The sequence below is a fragment of the Cydia strobilella genome, chromosome 6, assembly GCF_947568885.1.
Source record: "Cydia strobilella chromosome 6, ilCydStro3.1, whole genome shotgun sequence".
In the NCBI taxonomy this organism is placed as follows: domain Eukaryota; kingdom Metazoa; phylum Arthropoda; class Insecta; order Lepidoptera; family Tortricidae; genus Cydia; species Cydia strobilella.
Window position 1 is genome coordinate 9,411,204 of NC_086046.1, and position 21,918 is coordinate 9,433,121.

Below are 21,918 nucleotides of genomic sequence, written 5' to 3' on the forward strand. Positions count from 1 at the left end.
TTTTTTTTCATTTATTACGAGCATTGGCAACTTGGCCATCAGCTCAAACATAAAACACAAAAGTAATTATACAGCTTATACCTAAAATCTACTAATACACAATACAATCTAAATCTAAGTCATTACATTTTACATAAATTTTATGGTTATTTCAATCATTTACAGACTGCCAATAGTGTGAAGAACAAATTCATAGATTACAGGATATAATTGTTGATATTTCAAAAGGCCCTGAACGGAGCTTGGCAGAACTCGCAAACCTGTATCCAGACACATGGCAACAAACAATAGCCTTTGTAAATTAAATAAAGGACAATGGAAAAATATATGTTCGAGATCACATACATTAAAATTACAATGTGCACAAACAGCAGAATCGCTTAGCTTTAATCTGAAAAGATGTGCAGGAAAACGAGCATGACCAATGCGCAATCTACACATAGTTGTAATAAATGCCCTTTCTACATATTTTCTTTGGTATTCAAACCACGACTTGGTGCTAGGTGCCAGGACTATTTCAGCTAGCCATTTCCCTTTGACTTCTTTGGATTTAGACCACAAGTTGTTCCACCGTCTAGTCATAAGTAAAGACAGTAAAGTTCAAGTTCCACCACAAACTACAGAGAAATCAAAGAGTAGTATAATATATAGGAGAGAGAGAAATACACGATCGTACGGCTCATCGCACCGAAAAAGTAGTGCGACTTTGAGTGCGACCCAGTTCAACCATCAAAAAATTTGGCGGTTCGAGCGTGTGTTAGTGCTTTGATAAAACTGACATAATAACACTCCAGACCTACTCTTTGCTCCAGACTACGCGGCGCGAAGCCGCGAAAGCGAGTGTGGAGTCGATTTCGCTGATTAGCGAACTATACTCCACACTCGCGTTCGTGGCTTCGCGCCGCGATTCGCGCACGAGTGTGGAGGACCCTTTACATGCCTGTCAATGTCAAATTTGATTGTCCAAGTGTCCAACCAGAACCACAACCAAATATGTTATGTGCCAAATATTGCCAAGAGTTTGCTCACATGGTGCATGCTGCGTCTATTTATTATTTGCACATTACCAGTTTAATATTAAATACTTATATTAATAATGTCGTACGATTGGTATGAATCAATAGAACGCCCACGTTTTGTGGTTGCCCCTATGGTAGATGCAAGTGAATTAGCTTGGAGGCTACTCTGTCGTCGTCACGGCGCACAGTTGTGTTACACTCCAATGTTCCACAGTAATATCTTTACAAAGGACCCTAAATACAGAAGGGACAGTTTACAAACATGTAATGAAGATAGACCTTTGATTGTACAGGTAGGTTGTGTGCGATTATACCTCCTGATAAAAGTGATAAGCCATTCGTGTGTCAACAGATTATACTATTTAACCTAATAAAAACGAGCCAAATTACAATACAGAATTTCCAAAATGGAGGCGTTTTAGTAAGGGTATTCATATTTATTAATAATGTACATTACACGTCAAAATTACAATTAGTGAAATAATAACTAAGCGAATTTACATATAAATAATAATATGAAAATTATTAAAATTATTCACAAATGCGTTCAATAAAATTCCAAGTTAAAATTATAATAATTTACTATGTTCTACATTGCCAATATTTGCCGATTAGCCATTTTTATATTTTATTATAAAATGAATTCTCTCTCTCTCTCTCTCTCTCTTTAGCCTTTTCCTACACTTTGGGCGTAGGCCTCCTTCATTTTGCGCCATTCGTCGCGGTTCTGTGCGACTTGGAGCCACTGTTTCCCCGCAGTCTTCTTAATGTCGTCGTCCCAACACATCTGGGGTCTACTTTGAGGACGCTCTTCCCCCCATGGTCGCCTCTCGAGTAGTCATTTGCTCCACGAATCGGTCTTTCGTGCTATATGACCAGCCCATTCCCACTTCAAATTGGCTATGCGTTTTATAACATCATTGACTTTGCTCTGTTGTCTCAGCCATTCATTGGTTTTACGGTCTCTCAATGTGATCCCCACCAATTTTCTCTCTAACGCCCGCTGGTCAATGCTCAATTTACTTAGTATGTCTTTGGTGAAAACCCAGGTTTCAGCTCCATAAGTGAGAACAGGCAGAATACATTGGTCAAATATGCGTGCTTTTTGTTCGGCCTTAAAGTTCATTTTGAAGGCAAACTCGAGATTGGATTAGGCTGCCCAGGCTAGTCGTACGCGTCTGTTGATCTCATTGGTTTGGTTCTTTTTTCCAGTCTAGTGACTAGACAAGACAAAAGTTATGACCAACACAGATGTCAAGGCGGATATCACAGTTAACCATACTTTCGAAAAATATGTGTATTTGGGACAAGAGATAGTTAGAATAGAATAGAATAGAATAATATTTATTCAGGCAACACATCATTATTACATTACAAAGATACATTAACAACAACAAGAAAGAAAAAACAAAGGTGAAAAATACAAAACTAAACTAAACTAACAGATAAGGATGTGAGGCTGAAATGGTCTCCACTCAGCAATGCAGTTGGCACGACTAAGCGTTGTCAACGGCGCTGGTTTTCTGTGGAGTCAGGAGGAGAGGAGGTGTGCGGAACGGCATACTGCGCGACTTGTGTGTCAGGTAATAATAAATAAATAAACATTTGTCAATAGTAAATATGAGATATAAATACTTGTATATTACAGCAAAGGTACACGTATTATACATATAAATTCATTATATTGCGGTAACTAGAAATAGACTTGGGGGTTAGTAATATTTAGGAACTGGAGCTATGTAGAATGATGCCCTTAGGCAGCAATACCTTGTTGAGTTATTAGTTCGTTGTGATATCCGCCTTGACATCTGTGTTGGTCATAACTTTTGTCTTGTCTAGATTCATTTCCAGGCCACACCATATGGAAGCATTGCTGAGTTCTTGGATCATGCTATGAAGTTCAGCGGGGTCGCTTGCCAGCAAGACAATATCATCAGCGAACCGCAAATTATTCAAGCGACTACCCCATATATTCAATCCACGCTTTTCCCAGTTCAGGCTTTTTAAGATGTCCTCTAGCACCAGAGTAAACAGTTTTGGTGAAAGCGTATCACCTTGTTGTACGCCCTTCTCAATCCGAACTGGCTCGGTCAGCGGGGGTAGGTTCACTTATAGATTTTAGGGCCTATCTATAGCATAGGTTGTAAAATAATTTGGACATAAATGCATGTTCCTCAATCTTGGATTTTCATATGCAATTAGGATTTTGTAATCATTGTTATTTATACCGTTATTCATTAGAGTAAAGGTAAAGATTAGTGTACAACTGTCTAAAAATATTTCATTTCATGATGTTTTATTTCAACAGTTTTGTGGCAATAACCCAGAAACCATGGCTGCAGCGGCAAAGCTAGCAGAAAACTACTGTGATGCTATAGATATCAACCTGGGATGTCCTCAAGCCATTGCTAAAAGAGGAAGGTATGGCTCCTTCCTCCAGGATGAATGGGAATTATTGAATAACATTGGTAACTATTGCAAGTACAACATAAAAATATATTCTACTGCTACATTTTGTTTCATATACAATTTGATTCCTTACAAGGTAGACATATGTTGTTCACAAGTGAGTGATTTAAATCAACAATATCTTTTTATTGAACTCACTCACTCTTCAGTTCACTGATGATTTAACTCGCTCAGTAACTCATCTATCTCAGTGTCCCTTGCTCGCTCTTTCCCACTCATGATTCAAATTGCTAAGTTAGACTGTTTAAATATAATTACTTTGTATATTATTTCAGTACAAGCTATGTCCAAAGCAGTGTCAGTGCCAATAACATGCAAGGTGAGAATATTTGAAAGTGTTGAAAAGTCTGTAGAGTATGCATTGATGTTGCAAAATGCTGGATGCAAACTGCTCACAGTTCACGGCAGGACCCGAGAGCAAAAAGGGCCCCTCACAGGAATTGCCAGTTGGGAGCATATCAAAGCTGTTAGGTTTGTATTATAAAAGCTGACTAAAAGTCCTGTTTCCATAGTCCAGCTTGCTAACCTGCAAGAGTGTGAACCAGACAGACAAAGTTATGTAAGCAGCAAATACCACTACTCTTGCGGGACTGCAACTAATACTAAATACAGGACTTAAACAGTGATTCTACTTATTAGAAATATTAAAACCTTAACATAACACTTTCTGCATAATTAATTACGTATTTCAGACCAAATGTGTATCAAATCAATGGGGTTGGCCGGTCGAAATAATTAGCAGATGGCGCCAGCATAGCTTGCCCTGTCAATCCCTAGAATTGTGTCAAATTTTTGTTTTTTTAATGCCCTGGATGCCAGCCCTTTAAGCCAAATCTCATAGAAAAAGGGGCAAGCTATGATGGCACCATCTCTGCAAACCTTTGACAGTTGCCAACCCCATTCAAATTTATATTAGTCTTAGGGCTTATGGCGATATTTGCATCTAAAGCTGCATTTTATGCAGAAAGCAAGCCGCTTTACCCAGTGATGCTAGGGACCAATACGAATTATTTCATCTGAGGAAACACAAATTTCATCCACTAGAATTCAAGATGGCGGAGCTTTTCCAAAATGGCGGCTACAAATAAAATTGTAGACACAAAACGGCTAGACCGATTTTAGTGATTGATATATCAATCAATTCGTATTCACACCCGTAATCGAAAAAATATACCATTTAAGAAATTAAAAATGGCGGCTGAATATTAAGAAAATTGTGTTTTTCTTTTCTTCTTTTCCCTTATAATGAAAATAACAACTAAATATTCTATATTATGGTCACATATTCTTTTATTAACCTTAAGTGGCAGTGGGCGGGGCACATTGCTCGCAGAACTGATGGCCGGTGGGGCCGGAAGGTTCTGGAGTGGCGTCCGCGTACCGGAAGACGAACTGCCGGTAGGCCTCCAACGAGATGGAGCGACGACCTGGTGAAAGTCGCGGGAATTCGGTGGTTGCGAGCGGCACAGGATCGGTCCGAGTGGCGAACCTTGGGGGAGGCCTATGTCCAGCAGTGGACGTCTATCGGCTGACATAATGATGATGATGATGATTCTTTAATTTAAGTGTAACCTATATATTAAACATAAAAAAAATGCTTGACAATTCGTCGAGTAATTTTTGAACTATACGCATTACAAAAAGCGCGTAACTGCCGCCCGAAACGGCCCACTCGCTCCACAAATGACAACTTTCCATGATATTTCTTTATTTTCAAGAGTAAAAAAACAACATAAAATATATTTACTTTATTTAATGAGCTATAAATAAACAAGAAAATGTATTTCCGCTTAATAAATTAAAGATGGCGGCCGAATATTGATTAATCGTTAATTTCTTAAATGGTGTATTTTTTTCGATTACAGGTGTCAATACGAATTGATTACTATTTTATTTATTTATTTTATTTATTTAATACAATTCTGGTTAAACGACATTACAGCAAACACCAATGCGCCGAGAAACTTAACCTAACAGAAAATTTCAATCCAAAAAAATATAGTACAAAAGTAGGTACAAGATACAAAATACACAAACAGAAATAACACATCACATAACATAGTATTATACACCGACTGTGGAAGGCCTATCATCGATCGTCTCACAATACTTCAGACATTCACGGTACACAGTCGTCCATCTCCATGCAAACAAATCACAGTCAGGTGCTGACGTCAGGAGCGCATTGAGTAATGTCAGTGCTCGAGGGAGCGACGAATTTCTGCGTGACACAGTGCGCGCCGCCGGCACCGCCAACAGTGGGCGCACCCGCGGTCTCAGATTAATCCTAGGGATATCCGGTACGTGCAGTCTAAGTACGCGACTCACAAGATCAGGGCAGTCTGATTCGCCACGCAGCATGCGACAAACGGTAGCAAGTAAGTTGCAGTTACGCCTTACTTCTAGAGCTGTAACCGAGTGTTCCGAGCAAAAACTTGGTTGGATATAAAAATGGGTAAAGCCCATATATTTTCTTATACAAAAATCTAAGAAAAGCCTTTTGAATCTTCTCTAGAAGTAAGGCGTAAGTCGACTCATACGGGTTCCACACAATTGACGAGGTCTCCAACTTGCCTCTCACCAATGCGTTAAAGACAAGCTTTATGGCCTCAACATCCCGGAAGTCCTTGACATTGCGGATCACGAAGCCTAGTCTTTTGAAACAACTATCGGCTAGCGCTCGTATATGATCGTGGAACGTAAGACGCGAGTCAAACACCACCCCAAGATCTTTCACAGAAGAGACTCTGTCAATGACATCAGGTCCGAGCGTATACTGCGCAAGCAGAGGTTCTGCAGCTCGGCTGAATGAGCATACACAGCATTTGGCTACATTAAAGAGGAGTTTATTTTCAACGCTCCACCGCATCACAGAATTAATATCATCCTGCAGAGAATTACAGTCTACACTATTTTTTACACCATAAATCAACTTCAGGTCGTCAGCATATAGCAAGCACTTAGCGTTTTTGACTACTGTCTCCAGATCGTTGACCATCAACCCGAACAAAAGAGGGCCGAGTATGGAACCCTGACTGACACCAGATCTCGTGTGATAAGGAGCTGAAACAAAGCATCCATGACGAACGTACTGCTGTCGATCGCGTAGATAACTCGCAAATAGAGCGAGCAACTTAGGCGAAAAGCCTAAACCATTCAGCTTGTGTAAAAGTACATCGTTATCCACGCGATGGAACGCTTTCTTGAAGTCAAAATAAAGTACGTCCACCTGGACGCCTTTATCAAGATGCTCAGATATAGTATCAGTCAGGGTCATCAGATTGGTGTTTACGGAGCGCTTCGCTCTAAAACCATGCTGCGAGTCATACAAGAACGGTTTTATTTGCCCTGTTATCAGCCTGTGAAGTATCCACTCGAACAATTTTGCTAGTGTAGACAGCACGGCTATAGGCCTGTAGTTGTCGACACTGGCAGTGTCCTTAGATTTTGGAATGGGTCTTACCAGCGTTGTTTTCCACTGATTTGGATACCTGCCAGTAGAAAGAGCCAAATTAAACAAGTGATGTATAGGAACTTTAAAGAAATCCATACATCCCTTGATAACATAAGCCGGTAAGTTGTCGGGCCCTATTGAGCTATTACCCTTTAGATGTTTAATACCAGTCACTACATCCTGCATAGATATGTTATTTATGTTAACGTATTGTGCAGAACTTTTTTGGGTACTACTCTGTAGAGTAGTTAAATCAAGGCGAGGAACGTTAGGCAAAAAGACACTGGAAAAGAATCTGGAGAAGGCCTCCGCTGCTTCCACTCCGACGAATTGTTTCCCTTCCAGGGTAACCTTGGACGCAAACCCTCCCATCGACTTAAGGCTATCTATGTGCTGCCAGAATAAACGTGGATTACATTTAAGCATGCTTTGAATGCGATCAATATGACGAGCATACGCTTTTTTAAGTTCGTCCTGAGATGGGCAAATTGCCTGTAAAGAGCCACATCTTTAGTAGCTTTCCAGTCCCGGTGAATACGAGCTTTTGTTTTTATGTACTATTTTATTTTATGTTACTATATCTATCAATCACTAAAATCGGTGCCAGGGGCGTAGCTAGAGGATATGGCGCCCGGGGCAGTCACCAAATTTGCGCCCCCTGAAGACTGGCAAAAGTTGCCCTGCTGCTGCCTTTTGCCCATTTTGGCGCCCCCCCTTGGATGGCGCCCGGGGCACTTGCCTCCCCCCAGCCTCCACCTAGTTACGCCACTGATCGGTGCAGCCGTTTTGTCTAAAATTTTGCAGCCGCTATTTTGGGAAAGGTCCGCCATCTTGAATTCTACTGGATGAAATTTGTATTTCCTCGGATGAAATCATTCAGATTGGTCCCTAGTATCTCTGGGAAAAGCGGCTTGCTTTCTGCATAAAATGCAGTTTCATTTTGCTAAGGCCTATGACTATTAAATTAGGTTTTGCTGGAACATTCCATCGTTACGTAAGGGACATTCGGACCCAATTTTTCGACTTTCCGAGCCTGGTTCTTTTTTGGCTTGCCTTTTTATAGTGTAACATTGGTATCATCTTAAAGCTGCTTGTTTTCGTAATAAACTGTTTAATATACTTTTACTATAATACGCAAGTCGACAAAGTAATTCGGAATTAAAGCAAATATTTCTTAAGCGATTCGCATGCAAAATACGCCAATACTTTGTCCTACACGTACTGTCCGCGCGCCAATTCCGTACATTCGGTGCGGTGGACGAGGAAGTGGGAGGGTGTGCGCCGCGCCCGTACGTACAAAATGACACTACTCTGTCATGACGCCCAAGTCGCCCAACCCAACATTCCTAACATTTCTCAGCCGTGCACGGAATTCGCGCGCGGACAGTAGACACTGCATAAATAATTTTGTTAAAAAAAAACTTGTGGAAAAACTTACCGTTTTCATGGATTGCTCTTGGGACTTTTATTTATTGACCCTAATGGGTATATTTGTCTTAAGACATACATGTAAATTTTATTGTAAAATGTGTAGGTACAGTAGTGGCAAAAAATGTATCATACTGCTATTTTTATGCAGGCATTCACTCAAAAATTCATGAAATTAGATTAATTCCCACTGCACGTGGCAACGTGGGCAACCACGTTAGCACAATGCGGATTGGGGACTTGACGCACCCCAATTAATGTATGTTATAAAACTTATAAATATTGTATTTCTTATTAAAAAAACACTCAAAATCAAATAAAATTACCATCAATAAAACCTAGATGGATCGATTTTTCTGCCTCGTTAGCCTCTGGTTTAAGTACCCACCGGGCTATCGCGAAAACTCGGGCAAACTAATTATTTTCAAAATGAACCCTAGCTTAATCGAATTGTCGTTTTCATACGCCCCTATATTGTAAATTTCATCGAATTATAATTATTAAAAAATATATGCAAATGTATCTGAAAAAATATAATTGATTATTGAATGAATGAATGAAATCGTTTATTTACAATGAACATAAGATATAAGATAAATACAATCACACGATTAATTACAATTTGGCGCAAATATTTATAATAGTACATAATTAATTAAATTAATTTAATAAGAAATCAATAGAGTGATGATAATCAGATTAACAGAAAGAAGAAGAAATTACAATTAAAATTAGAATAAGTAAAGTTCTTTTAGATACATGTAAATTAAATGTCAGTCAATATTCAAAATGTATACAATAAAAATTCGTTAATACTATAAAAACATTTATCAATGAATATTTTATACAATTTTGTTTTAAATTCGTTTATAGGCAATGTCTTTATGTCAGCTGGTATTTTATTAAATATAGTAAGTAATATACATGTTGTGAGCGCTTTTTTTCTTAGTACTAATTTACTATTAGTTGGTGGTATTTGCTGCTACTGTACTTCATTTAGCATTTGTTTTGTTTAAGGGATGCAGTGTCTGTCCCTATGTTGGCCAATGGTAACATTCAATGCTTAGAAGATGTATACAGGTGTATAGAGTATACTACTGTTGACGGGGTCATGAGTGCGGAGGGCATCCTTACAAATCCGGGCCTGTTTAATGGCATCAATGCTGTCACTTGGGAAATGGCAGAGGAATACCTTGATTTGGTAGAGCAGTATCCTTGCCCGTCATCTTATATTAGAGGACATTTGTTTAAAATATTTCATAAAATGTAAGTTGTAAATAATTAAATCACAAACATGCATTTCACGTAATAATTATTGATTGTTATAATTTAAAGTAGCACTTTTTCCAATTTAAAAGTTTATGATTTATTTACTATTTCAGTGATATTTCATTCTAATATATTTTGTTTATTGAACCTAACACATATAACACCATGTAGTGAGCTGAGACAACCACTGATTGTCTGTCTGACTAATGTGAACAACTTCTAAGAGCAGTCCTTATTACCTACTCTAAATGCTTTGGATGACCAAGTTTTATAAGGTTCCTACAAGTACACATAATTATATTTTTAACGAACATGCCTTAACAATCTTCAGGAGAAGAGCATAGGTACTCTCGTCTCAAAACCGGCAACGCAACAACTCTAGTGTTGCGGGTCCATGATCGTAGGTAGTCGCTTACGATCAGCCAATTTGTCTGCTAGTTTGCTATATCTTAAACAATAAACTTTCATATTCTAATTACAGTTTTACGATAGAAGACAATAACGATGACAGACAACTATTGGCCACTGCTCAGAACCTCCAAGAGTTTAAGCAAGTGTGTAAAAATATTAAATGTAAATATTTAAATTACCATGAGGGTACGCAACTACTTGACGAAAATGAAGCAGTAACGAGGACAGGATTTAACTTAATATTACCTCCATGGATATGCCAACCTTATGTAAGGATGTCACCAGAAGAACATACGCAAAAAATGGAGAATTTATGTAGAAATCAGGTAAATAGACTTAGCGGCTCTTTACAACGCCATAAGTAGCTGTTGTAGATGCTGTTGTCACACTATATCAATTCAAGAAATGAAAAATTGCTGTTTTCTAAAGGCTTGAACCCTTTGAATGCCGCGCCTATCAAGAGCGGCACGTCATCGTGAGCCTTATTGAAATGCACGAAGGTTGACATTGGGGTGTAACCGCGCGCGTTAGTTGATTTCTTCGGTGGTCAAAGAGTTAATAAGTCTGGTTTATTCCCATTAGTCTCTGACCAACTGACCGCCGCCATACTTCAGGCGGGGACAAATGGGAATATATACCATAAATCATATTGACGACTTTAAATATTTATAACCCAATTTTCTCAGGACAGTGAGAACCAATGTAAAAGAAATCACGACGATGCGGATGGAAACACCATATCACGGAAGAAAATGAAGAAGCTTCGCCGTGTCACAAGGAGACCCGGGAGGCCTCAACCGAGGAGCGGCGAGATTTGTATGAAAGACAAATGCCCCAACCCTCTTGTAAGTTCTTTATTTGCCTAATTTGGCGTCCCTACTGGGCAAAGTTGCTCCACTTGACCCTGTTGTCTGTATTGCCAGTGCCACCAATTCGGGTAAATTGCGTCCAAGTCGTCCCGCCATCTCCTCGGTCTGCCTGCACCCCGACTATCATCTATGGTGTTCCATATAATAGTAGTAGTATTTTATATTCTTCTCAAAATAGAATGAGTCAAATCTAAAGTTTGACTACGTTTTTATCGTATCTTTTTTGGAACCCTGTTAAAAATGTGCCTCATTTTTTTTGGAAGTCTAGTAAAAATTTTTGCTGCGAGCCTTGCCACCATAGGCTATGAAATAGTTTTTAGTGCAACAAGAGAGGAAAGTTCGTTTTTCTTGGGAGTGTTGATTTTGAGTCCCGAGAAAGCGAAAGATTCTATAATTGATTCTAAGTTAAAATCTTGAGCGTAGCGAGGGACTCAAAAGCACGAGATATGAAATAACTGCTCTCGTGTTGCACATATAATTTTTCACCTCAGTAGTGAGAACATATTGAAGGTTTCAATGTATTTCGAAATTGTAATAGACCCCGAAGTATGAAGTGGCAGTTCATGGCCTTCACTAAATTAAAAAGCTACTTTGTTTCACTCCCTGGAGTGAGGAAAGTCGCACTTTCGTCACTCCAGGGAGTGAAGAAAGTAGGCTTGTTCGCGCTGCTGAGATGAAAACAAATTCTTTGTGTCTGACATTCATCAAAGTTGAGTAAGAAATATTGAGACTATGATGGAACACACGACCCATCGTAAAACTTGCTTTAATTGTTGTATGGTAAAAATAAACTTTTCTGTCTCACTCTCGTCACGTGTCACGGAGGTACATACTTATACCAACGTTTCGTAGTTGTTCCGTGGACTAAAACAAAATATATGGCAATGGCAACGTCTTAACCAGCGCGCCATCTAGAGGTAGTTTATGAATTATTAAGACGGCAAGTTTTATTTGAATTAATTTTCATTATTTTTCAGGGCGGTAAATGTGGTTATCAACTCTGTAAGAAGTGCTGCAAAAACAAATGTTACGAAGAGAACCTTGACTGCATGGGGCACAGAATTCATGTAAAAACAAGACGAGAAATGGCTAAGAAACATGCAAAAGAAAATATTGATGCTGCAGAAAGTAATGTTGTGACTTAATTGATTTTTTGTTACGTGAATTGTATCATATTTACAAATGTAAGTGAAAATTTATGTTATATTTATATTACAATTTATGTTCACTTAAAAATATGACAGTTTCATTTAGGCTCACTAGGATCCTTGACTGAACCTGATTCTCCATAATTATTAAGTTTGTCTAGTTTTCGGAGATTCTGAACTATATTTAATTACGAGTCGTATCATGTTGTGCTACATGAACAAACCTACGCTTGTAAAGCCGGATTTACATTACGAGATTAGTGGCGTGTGGCGTGAATTTAATTTTGTGACATTAGTTTTACCAACAGTCACGAGTCATTTAATATTTTCGTAATGCATGCGTTAATTTCGTGAAAGCAAATCAATTTCGTGCCCTGCGCGATGTTTTGGTGAAATTAGTGTCATGCAACTAATTTCGTAGTGTAAATACGACGTGAAAAACGAATGTCGCGAAAGTGCCTGCGCTGTGCGGACGTGAAGCTTCGATGCTGATGGGGCCATGGTCACTGTGAATTTCACGACACTAATTGTTTCACGAAAATGCTTTCGCATATATCAAAACTACTTTCGTGAAATTGATTTCAACATGCATGACACTAATTTCGTAATGTAAATTCCGCTTAAGCATTTTGTAGCGCTTTTAGCGTGCGTGGAAGACCCAAATTTAAGGTATTTGTATAGTCAGCAGCAGAAGTATAGGGCATACCTAGGGGTGAGGTGTTTAAGAATGGTCTTGACATGACTTTATTGTTTATGATCAATGTAATTATGTCCTTTGTTTATAGTTCCAATTCAATTGTTTTTACCCCCAAAGGCAAATGTTTTCATAACAATAGAAGGTCAAAGTTTCAGTTGCCATGGTAATTTAGGTCAAACTACTGTGCTATATACTGTGCAAGACTAGGCTTCAGATATGGGGGCGCCACTAGTTTCATAATTAGTATGAAATCATGTTAGTTCCTTGTTTGGCCACCGGAACATTGTAAGTTTGTGGTGTTAAATCGGCAAATTCGTTTCCGCTTGCGCGCGCATCGTCCTATTGAACTTTTCGATTCAGGGGCCTAAACAATATAACTATTCCGTCGATGTCAATTGTATAGAAATATAATAAAATATTATATAATTAGTCACAAATGGCCAAATGTTGCACTATTGAGCGAACCCCAAGACCTCAGCGTAGGCTACACGGTTTACAACTACCTTTACACTATCAACAAGTTATTGGATGGATTGTATTTGTGGTCACTGCCATAATAAATTTTACTATTTTAGTCAATATCCAGTTTCAGGAGTTAAAAATAATTTCATTGACCATCTTTATCATTTTATACGTAACGCACATCGTGTCACACAGTGCCGCGTTACTATTGGACCCGAGCGAAGAAGACCTGAAGAAACTTAAAGTGAATAATGTGCCAGAATTCGATCGAAGCATCCACACCCACGTCATCGAAAATGGGAGGTGTCACCTGTGCAACATTTACACGAGCAGCAAAAAAACAAAACACTGCAGCATTTGCAACAAGTGCGTCGATCGCTTCGACCACCACTGCAAATGGTTGAATAACTGCGTCGGTCAGAGGAACTATGCGGCCTTCATCACAGCCGCTGCCACCGCATTATTCATATCCATGTTCACGTCGTGTTTGTGCCTTACAGACATTATTCTATTCCTATCGTACCCACAAAAGTTAAGCGTATCCGCACAGCAATTTATTAACTGCTCGATCTACGAGGCGACCAGTTACAATAAGTATTGTAAGAACTCTATATGTTTTTTAGTGTTTCTTATTGTACTGTGTGTAAGTGCCTTTGCAATAGCATGTGCCTTGTTGCATCTGTGTTGTTTTCATGTTTATATATGGATTTTAGGCGTATCTACATACGAATACATTGTTAAAAGTGGAACACCCGATGCTCCAAGAATACAATGTATCCCTAACGGATCCTGTTGTAGAAAGAGATGTACAAAGAAATTGTATCGAATAAAAAAGAATCACGATACTGTAATGGGTTCGGAAGATCCAGGAAAAACCGTAAACAGCGAAGCAAATGTCAACAATCTGATTGGTATTTTAATTAATCATGAATTGGATAAAGCTAAAACGCTGTTCCTGTATGACAAAAATAAGATACATCCTGAAAATGGTATTGCGGAACGGTAACAGAGTTTGGGTTGAAGACACTGAGTAAAGCAGGTCACTTATGGTTAAGATTACCTCAGTATATAAAAACTACGGGCAAAGTTTATAAGACGGCAGTCCGTCCTGCACTAATGTACGGCTCCGAGTGCCGGACAGTCAAAAAGTCACGAGCAGAAGTGCCATGTAGCCGAGATGAAAATGTTGAGATGGGCGGGAGGTGTGACCCGATTGGATAAAGTTCGGAACGACTATATACGGGGGAGCTTTAAAGTCGCACCAATCACCGAAAAACTCACTGAAAATCGTCTTAGGTGGTACGGCCATGTGTCGAGGCGTAGTGATGATCATGTCGTCAAAGTCGCATTGGAAATTCCAGAACTTAAGAGAGGCCCAGGCCGCCGTCCGTCGACCTGTGGTGGTCAAACATAGAAAGAGACCTCAAAAGATTCCAGATGTCAAAAGAGACAACCCAAAACAGAGTAGCTTGGCGCAGTAGTGTGAGGAGGCCCGACCCCAAATAAAGGGAAAGGGAAAGAAGAAGAAGTATCAATGGTGTACCGGAAGAGAGGCAGTGCAAGATTTAACCCTTGGACCAGTTGGACCGCCAAAGACATCGACTAACGCGCGCGGCGCTGTAGCTATATTGGGCTGACCCAATATCTTCGTGCATTCTGACAACGTTCACGATAACACGACTGACACGATATGTGACTCTTAAAAATAAACGCGTTGTGCCTTAAAACATTGTCCTTTGTTTTATTTAGGTGTAATACACTACATTTATTTCTCAGAAAATAAAGTATTGAGGTCATTGTCGGGTTCATCACGAGTATATAGGTAGCATTAGTCTGCAAATATGACATAGATACAAATGCGTTATCTTTTTCTTGCGATAAGGACCCCATAAAATTATTCTTACACCGCATGATGTTTATACTGATAAGATAATGTATTGCAAATACTACAATCTACGATACACTTGTAGTGAATAATCCTTTACCATCGTATTTTCACGGAAACGCACGAACGTGTTATAACTTATAATGCTATTTCAGTCAGTCTCAGTACAAAAAGTACCGAGGTTGACTGAAGTAGGATGACAAAATACGAACGTTTCCGAGAAAATACGATTGCAAAGAATTGTTCAATACATCTGTACCAGTTTCCGCCTTTAAAAAACTAATAAATAACGTGCGTCACAAATCGCACAATAGTGTGACTCAGTGTAATTAAAATTTAAAATTGTAAGTTCTGTACCCGTACCATGAGTCACTGACAGTGTCGAAACTGATATATACTCTAACGTCTACGTAATTTACTTTCTATACATCTCGCTCGCACTAATACGTTAGTACGAGCGAGATGCATAGAAAGTAAGTTACGTTTACGCTAGCGATTATCACGGCGCCGAATTGATGGTAGCCTTACAGGTGCTATCGACCCATGTTTATAAAACCTCTAGAACAAACAGATTATGTACATAATTAATCGGGTAATAAATAACTGCAAGTCTTGAATCACTTACATTTTATTACTTTAACCACTAAGCCTTATGAAAGACGGTAGGTTAGTAGTCTTCTCGAAATGTCGAAAAAAAATATATATAAATAAAAAATAAATAAATAAAAATAGTTTATTTACCAAAAAATTATACATTGATTTATTAACCTATGATCTCCACACTAGGCTAGGCCTGTCTTGTGGAGTCAGTTGAGACAATTCCAATTTTTAATTAACAATTTCCTACGCTGAAGTTTTGACATTGTGCTAATACTAGGTGATACATATAGCTTAAAGTATTATATAAAAATAAAAACTTATATATATATATACCGGGTGTGGCCTGTAACACGCCTTAAAACAACTATTTTATCTTCAATGTACGCCATTATCATTGTAATTGACGTTGCTTATATCACGCCTTAAACATAACAAAATTCGCAATACATTGCGTCTCGGAATGAATTTTAAAATGTACTAAAAATCAAAACAAGTTATTTTTAAAAGTCGCTGAACAAATGTTGGCCAATTTGAGGAATACAGCCTACAGTTTAATTTTTTGCTCCTGTTACAGGCCACACCCGGTATATACTGGATAAAGGACTATTTTGTTAAAAAACAAAATGTAACTGGATATTGAAAAAAATAAAAAATAAGTCCTGTTCCAAATTATTTATTTATTATTATTTCCGACCTCTTAATTTTATCAACAAAATAAATAAAGTTATAGGTACTCATATAAGTTTGAAAGTATACACATTTGTGTTATTATTTATTATATAAACCAACAATCCCTCCTGCCCAGTTGCACTAATGCACAGAACGCCACTTTTCTGGTTGACTAAACAAGTGGATAGTTATTGATGAAGTTATCATGCACATGAGTGCTACTGGGCATTTCATTTCAGCAAACTGCTTATAAAATGTTCATAATTTATTCACGCTTGCGGCGACGATCCTGCTCCTCCTGAAACAATGAAAAATACCTTGATTTAGACAACTCGTATAAAAATCAAACATTTGTGCCATTTTCAACCAAAAGGGTACTTATTGTCGCTTGTCAGTAAGGCGCTATTTCCATATAGCTTCAATTAGAAATCAACCTTAACAACAAGCGACAATGTGGTACCTTTTGGTTGAAAACGTCACATTTTGTCTTCTGATAATGATATTTAGACGACCTCTACTCAACTGGCAGAAGTATAAACAGTTAACGAAGCGTGCAAAACTACCTAAACATATTTTATTTGTCGAGTCATAGGAGTGTCATTTTATACAACTGCGTCATTCTATACTAAGTACTGAATATTATTTATTTATTTATTATTATTATTTATTTTATACACTAGCAGCTCTTAGAGCTGATGCGTGTATATCGAACACTTTTATTTTATTTTGCACTTATATGTATAGAGTTACCACTCTTTCCTTTTATATTTCTCTATGCTATTTATGTTAGCGCGGGTTGCAACTGGACGTCATTAATTGCACCTATTCGGCACCACTCTTGCCAACCCAACCAAAATCTATCAAGAACATTTACAGCTCTCTATCGATCTTTATGCATTCTGACAAGGTTCACTATGACGCGCCACATACGTGGGCGTGGCGTTCAAAGAATTAACCTTTCGTATGCCTTGTTCCGTATATGTACCACACAATTTGGACTGTAATTTAAAGGTATGTGGTTAGTATGGTCAGTGTTAGTTTAACTTTTTTGACACAATTAACAATTTAAGTTTTGTTGATAAAATGAACGGCGCAATGACGGCGGCTGAATTCAGTAGCATATTTTAGACAAAGGCAAACAAAGAGTTAAGTTAATGTTACCAACGAGTTCTAAGTCTTCAGTGATATGAGGTTTTGTGTTGTGATAAAGATAAAAGATAAAGATAGTTTATTATTCAAGTAGGCATATTACAATGCGCTTATGAACGTCAAATAAAGCTACCTATACTTACTATGTTCCTGCACACTTGTTTAAATAAAAAACTCATCAATTAATTATTAACTTCACTGTGTAGAATCCCAGCTGCCGGCCTTTGTAAAGAAATTGCATTTGGCACAATTGTTTTTTAAATATTTTGAAGTATCAGTAGACTTTAACCTTTTGCGTCAAGATGATGAGCAGCCTGCGGAAGATGCCAATGAAGTCGATGAACAGTTCGAGGGCGTGCTGCACGAAGTCCTTGTTGCCGAGGCGGCGCTTCTCGATGATCAGCTGCGTGTCGAACAGCACGAAGCCGCACATCATCAGCAGGCCGAGGTACAGGTGGGTCTGGAAATTATAGGAAATACCCATGGAAATACTAACCATGATCAATACTGACGAATAATTGTACCAATACCTTATTTCGTTAAAATAGGGTTTATTAAAGAGGAGTTAACTTTATCAACAAGGGTAAAGATTGCCTTGGAAACAATTTGTCTTCTCTTGACATTTCCGCCGTGCTAACAGTAAATGTAGTAATCACATGAAAACTTATTCAATTGTTTATCTTGTTGTCTTTTAATAAAGAAAGAAAGATCGTATAAAGAACATACGATCTTTCTCATGCACTTGCAGTACTTACTGCATTTATGATAAGCAGGGCAGATTAAAGTATGAAGAAACAACTAGAGTATTTTCCTTGCTGTATGAAACGTGTACATGTTGGTTTGCAGGTATATGTATTATCATCATTGACATTATACTTCATTGAATGACTGTGCAAAAAAGCTATAAAAAGAAATTCATGTTTTTTTTTCAGACAGTATTGACAGTAAGAACTAATCCATGGAAATGTATTCAGTGTCTTTAGATTTGTTTACGTGAAACACGGGTAGAATTCAAAATGAACATGACTACTACACATTGGTGTCTTAAATTAGAAAAAATACCTGGTACAAAATGCGTGACTGCATGAAGATGTTCATAAGGCTCATAATAGCCATAGAAGACACCAGAGTTCCCAGTGTGCCCCCAAGGAAGAGCCAGCTGCCGCGCTCAGCAAGCATTGCAGCGATGGAGAAGCAGACAAACACCAGAGTCGTGCCCAGGAGTGCCGTCACAATGATGGCAGGATTAATCGCATTGACAATGGCTAGCAGCGGACCCAAACCCATACCTGCGATGAAATGTTTACAATTAACAATAAACTTTAATTTCAGCAATTTCAATAGCTTTCCATCTAACTAGGTCTGCTTAAGCCTATTATTACTTGCTTAACTGGAAAATCTTTAGAAAACCATGGGCCCTGTAGTAAAATCAGTTAAACCAGCTGGAATATTCCATTATATAAGTAGGTTCATCAATAGGTCATCCAATAGGTGTCTTGGCAACAACAACTGTACTGTCCCACTAGGCAGACAGCCAGCTGCAACAGCCATTGGAAAACCAGATCACATATGGTAAACAATTTTTTCAATGGTTGTTGTATAGAAGCAATGATTTCCCATTAAGCAGCACAGGCACCATGTTGTCATATAGTATGCATACTACTAGTCAAGTCTAAGACATATGTTAAAGTAGACTGCTCTCCTGCCTCCAAAAACGCACTGAACAAAATAGCTCATGGGAGAGGTGTGTCCCTTTCTTTTCTTTAGGGCAACAATGAAGGGACAATTGAATGAATGTTGCCATGGCAGTCTATTTAATATATGCCTTTATCTTGGGACAAGTCACAAGGACAAGGCCATTATGGCCACACGCGTAATACAATAATGATCGCTTAAAATTTGTTTTAAGCAAGAAATGATTGCAATTTAAGTGTATTTGATTTTTCTGTAACAGTCTTTACACAATTAGGCATTTTTTAAAATTGGGAATGGCATTACGTGACGCCTTTCCACTGCACAATTCGCCACATGACTGAGCGAAGGAGTGTTACTAAATGTGATTTTGACACCCATGAATTGGCCCCATTCGTAGTGCTTGTAAGGTCTCTTTCTTTACGAAGTAATATATATAAGTCAATGTATACAAGATTGTTGATGTTTTGTATGGCAATTATTTATAAAATCATAACCATTGTTTACGCAACGATGAGTCATTTCAGATTAAACATTCATACCTGATGTTAAACCGAATCCCAAGAGATATCCGAGACGCTTGTTTGTGTTCTTGCCATAGTCATCAGGAGTGGCAAGAAGCATCAACATGAAGCCAATTCCAGCAATAGCGGAGAGAAGTCCAGCTTGAAATATAGCATAGTCAACATATACTCCTGCACAGGCAGAAGTACATGTCATTGTGAGCGCGCCATAAACATTTTTCAGATGTTGGCGGACTGGGGGTTCCCTGAAAATTAATATATAGTTTGTCAAAGGACTGTCTCCTCTGAAACCTAGATAGAGAGAATCATATATACTATCTTTGTCTTACACTAGTACTAGCTGTCCTACACCCAAAAGAAAAGGATGAGTATAGTTTTTTTTGTTCTTATTTACTGACAATTTATTTGGTTTGACGAACTATATTGATTTCATTCATTTCATTATAGTCAATGAGTAATAGGAATAGGAGTGGAATTAAAAAAAAAACACGATTGAAACGTATAATAACACCTTTACTTGTTTCCTATAACTGTAAATTTAGTACTAAGGTGATCGCATTATTCGCATTTCACCTGCTTAAGTGCTTATTATTGCGCGTCAATTCGTTTATTTATGAACAAGATATTTTACTAATATTCGTCTGAACAATTATTTCACGAAGAACGGATATACTATAAAGTTAACTATATTAATCTAAATTCGTCTCTGTACATATTGTCCTACATTGTTTGTTTTTGTCACTTTCTAGACGTTCTAGAATAATGGAGAATACATACAATTTAGTTAATTGCGTCAGTTAAACGGCATACCAAATTGCGAAACCTATTTAATAACAAGTAATACAACGATGAATTGACACAAATGATGATCAAAAATTCCTGAAAAGCTTGAAGCACAAGACGAAACTGAACAACGAAATATGCAAATGAGATAATACTCACAGTCGATTCTGAAAACTATTCACAAATGTTTGAATACTAGGAGCCATTTTGAAAAACTTGAAATTTCAATCACTGTAAAATAAATATCAAAATAAATTTCGATAGCTTATCTTGAAATATTACGAAAACAATACACGTTCACTTGTCTTCACTTCACTCACAGATAAATAGAAATAGGTTGATATATCACACCACACCACATAACATGACGTAACGTACACAGATAATAGTATGGTATAAAAGTATCGATATCGTTAGTCGATACCTAATTTAAGAACGGAATAACCTGTTTTATGTTTCATATTATAATGTTTGGGTAAAGCCAAGTAGGGTTGCTTATTTATCACGGCTAATATGTTTAGGTGACTTATTAACCGCATATTTTCCCATTAATCATGTTCTACTGGATTATTCCCACTGTGGGCCCTATCTTGGCCCTATCTAACTCAGTAACAGTCCACTACGTGACGAATATAATGAGGGAATAATAATCCTACTCATTTAGGACAGCGAAGATTGGGAACCAATTACATAAAAAAACACCAACAAAAGCCCAGGATACGAAATGAGAACCTCATCGTTCAAATTTCAGTTCAAAGGACGGAAGGAAGGTTTGACTTCACAGAACTATATTCTGTGTTTGACTTGTGCTCCTTTTTGCAAGCTTTCGAACCTGTCATCAAGTTACGATGCGTATTATAAACTTATGTTTCAGAGGGCCTACCGCGGACACCAAAGTTCGCAAATTTCGGGCATCTTACTCTTTTGCTCCAACTAAGGCGTAATTAGAGTGACAGAGTTAGTTGCTCGAAATCTACGAACTTCGATTTTCGCTATTATCGCCTAGTTACGTACTTAAAAGAATAACCAACCCCATACGCCTTTAATATACGCAGATAAAGGTTCTAATTGCCAATTAGGCAAAATCATAGTAAAATAAATTAATATTTCTATCGATAAAAATATGTTATAATCGATTTTCGAGTGCTATCGATTCATTACGATTGTATGACGATGACCAATGGGAGCAAAACACGATGAAAACACGAATCCATCAGTGATCAGACCATGAGACTGTAACAAGGACAAAACGTCAACTTTAGTTCCATTGGTACACAACGAGGGCGCCACTAGTATAAACGAACGATTTCGCTGGTAGCGAATCACTCAACACTCGCGTTCGCGGCTTCGCGCCGCGATTCGCGCACGAGTGTGGAGGGCCCTTATGGAA

General features: G+C 38.1%; 3 protein-coding genes across 3 annotated transcripts; 2 read left to right on the forward strand and 1 right to left on the reverse strand.

The window, feature by feature from the left end:
• Positions 1–996: 996 nt before the first annotated feature.
• Positions 997–12,155, forward strand: LOC134742070 (tRNA-dihydrouridine(16/17) synthase [NAD(P)(+)]-like). Its single transcript, XM_063675001.1, has 7 exons — positions 997–1,312; positions 3,328–3,487; positions 3,764–3,959; positions 9,388–9,636; positions 10,121–10,376; positions 10,737–10,895; positions 11,897–12,155. Exons 1-7 carry the CDS (start codon positions 1,097–1,099, stop codon positions 12,062–12,064), a joined length of 1,404 nt encoding a protein of 467 aa, XP_063531071.1. The 5' UTR covers positions 997–1,096; the 3' UTR covers positions 12,065–12,155.
• Positions 12,156–12,986: 831 nt separating this feature from the next.
• Positions 12,987–14,275, forward strand: LOC134742071 (palmitoyltransferase ZDHHC11). Its single transcript, XM_063675002.1, has 2 exons — positions 12,987–13,243; positions 13,340–14,275. Exons 1-2 carry the CDS (start codon positions 13,201–13,203, stop codon positions 14,230–14,232), a joined length of 936 nt encoding a protein of 311 aa, XP_063531072.1. The 5' UTR covers positions 12,987–13,200; the 3' UTR covers positions 14,233–14,275.
• Positions 14,276–16,368: 2,093 nt separating this feature from the next.
• Positions 16,369–20,888, reverse strand: LOC134742410 (bax inhibitor 1). The gene is made up of 5 exons (XM_063675551.1): positions 20,688–20,888; positions 19,764–19,990; positions 18,592–18,818; positions 17,819–17,989; positions 16,369–16,678 (listed from the first exon to the last, which is right to left on the reverse strand). The coding sequence occupies exons 1-5, from the start codon at positions 20,732–20,734 to the stop codon at positions 16,646–16,648; spliced, it is 705 nt and encodes a 234-aa protein (XP_063531621.1). The 5' UTR covers positions 20,735–20,888; the 3' UTR covers positions 16,369–16,645.
• Between the last annotated feature and the right edge of the window lie 1,030 nt (positions 20,889–21,918).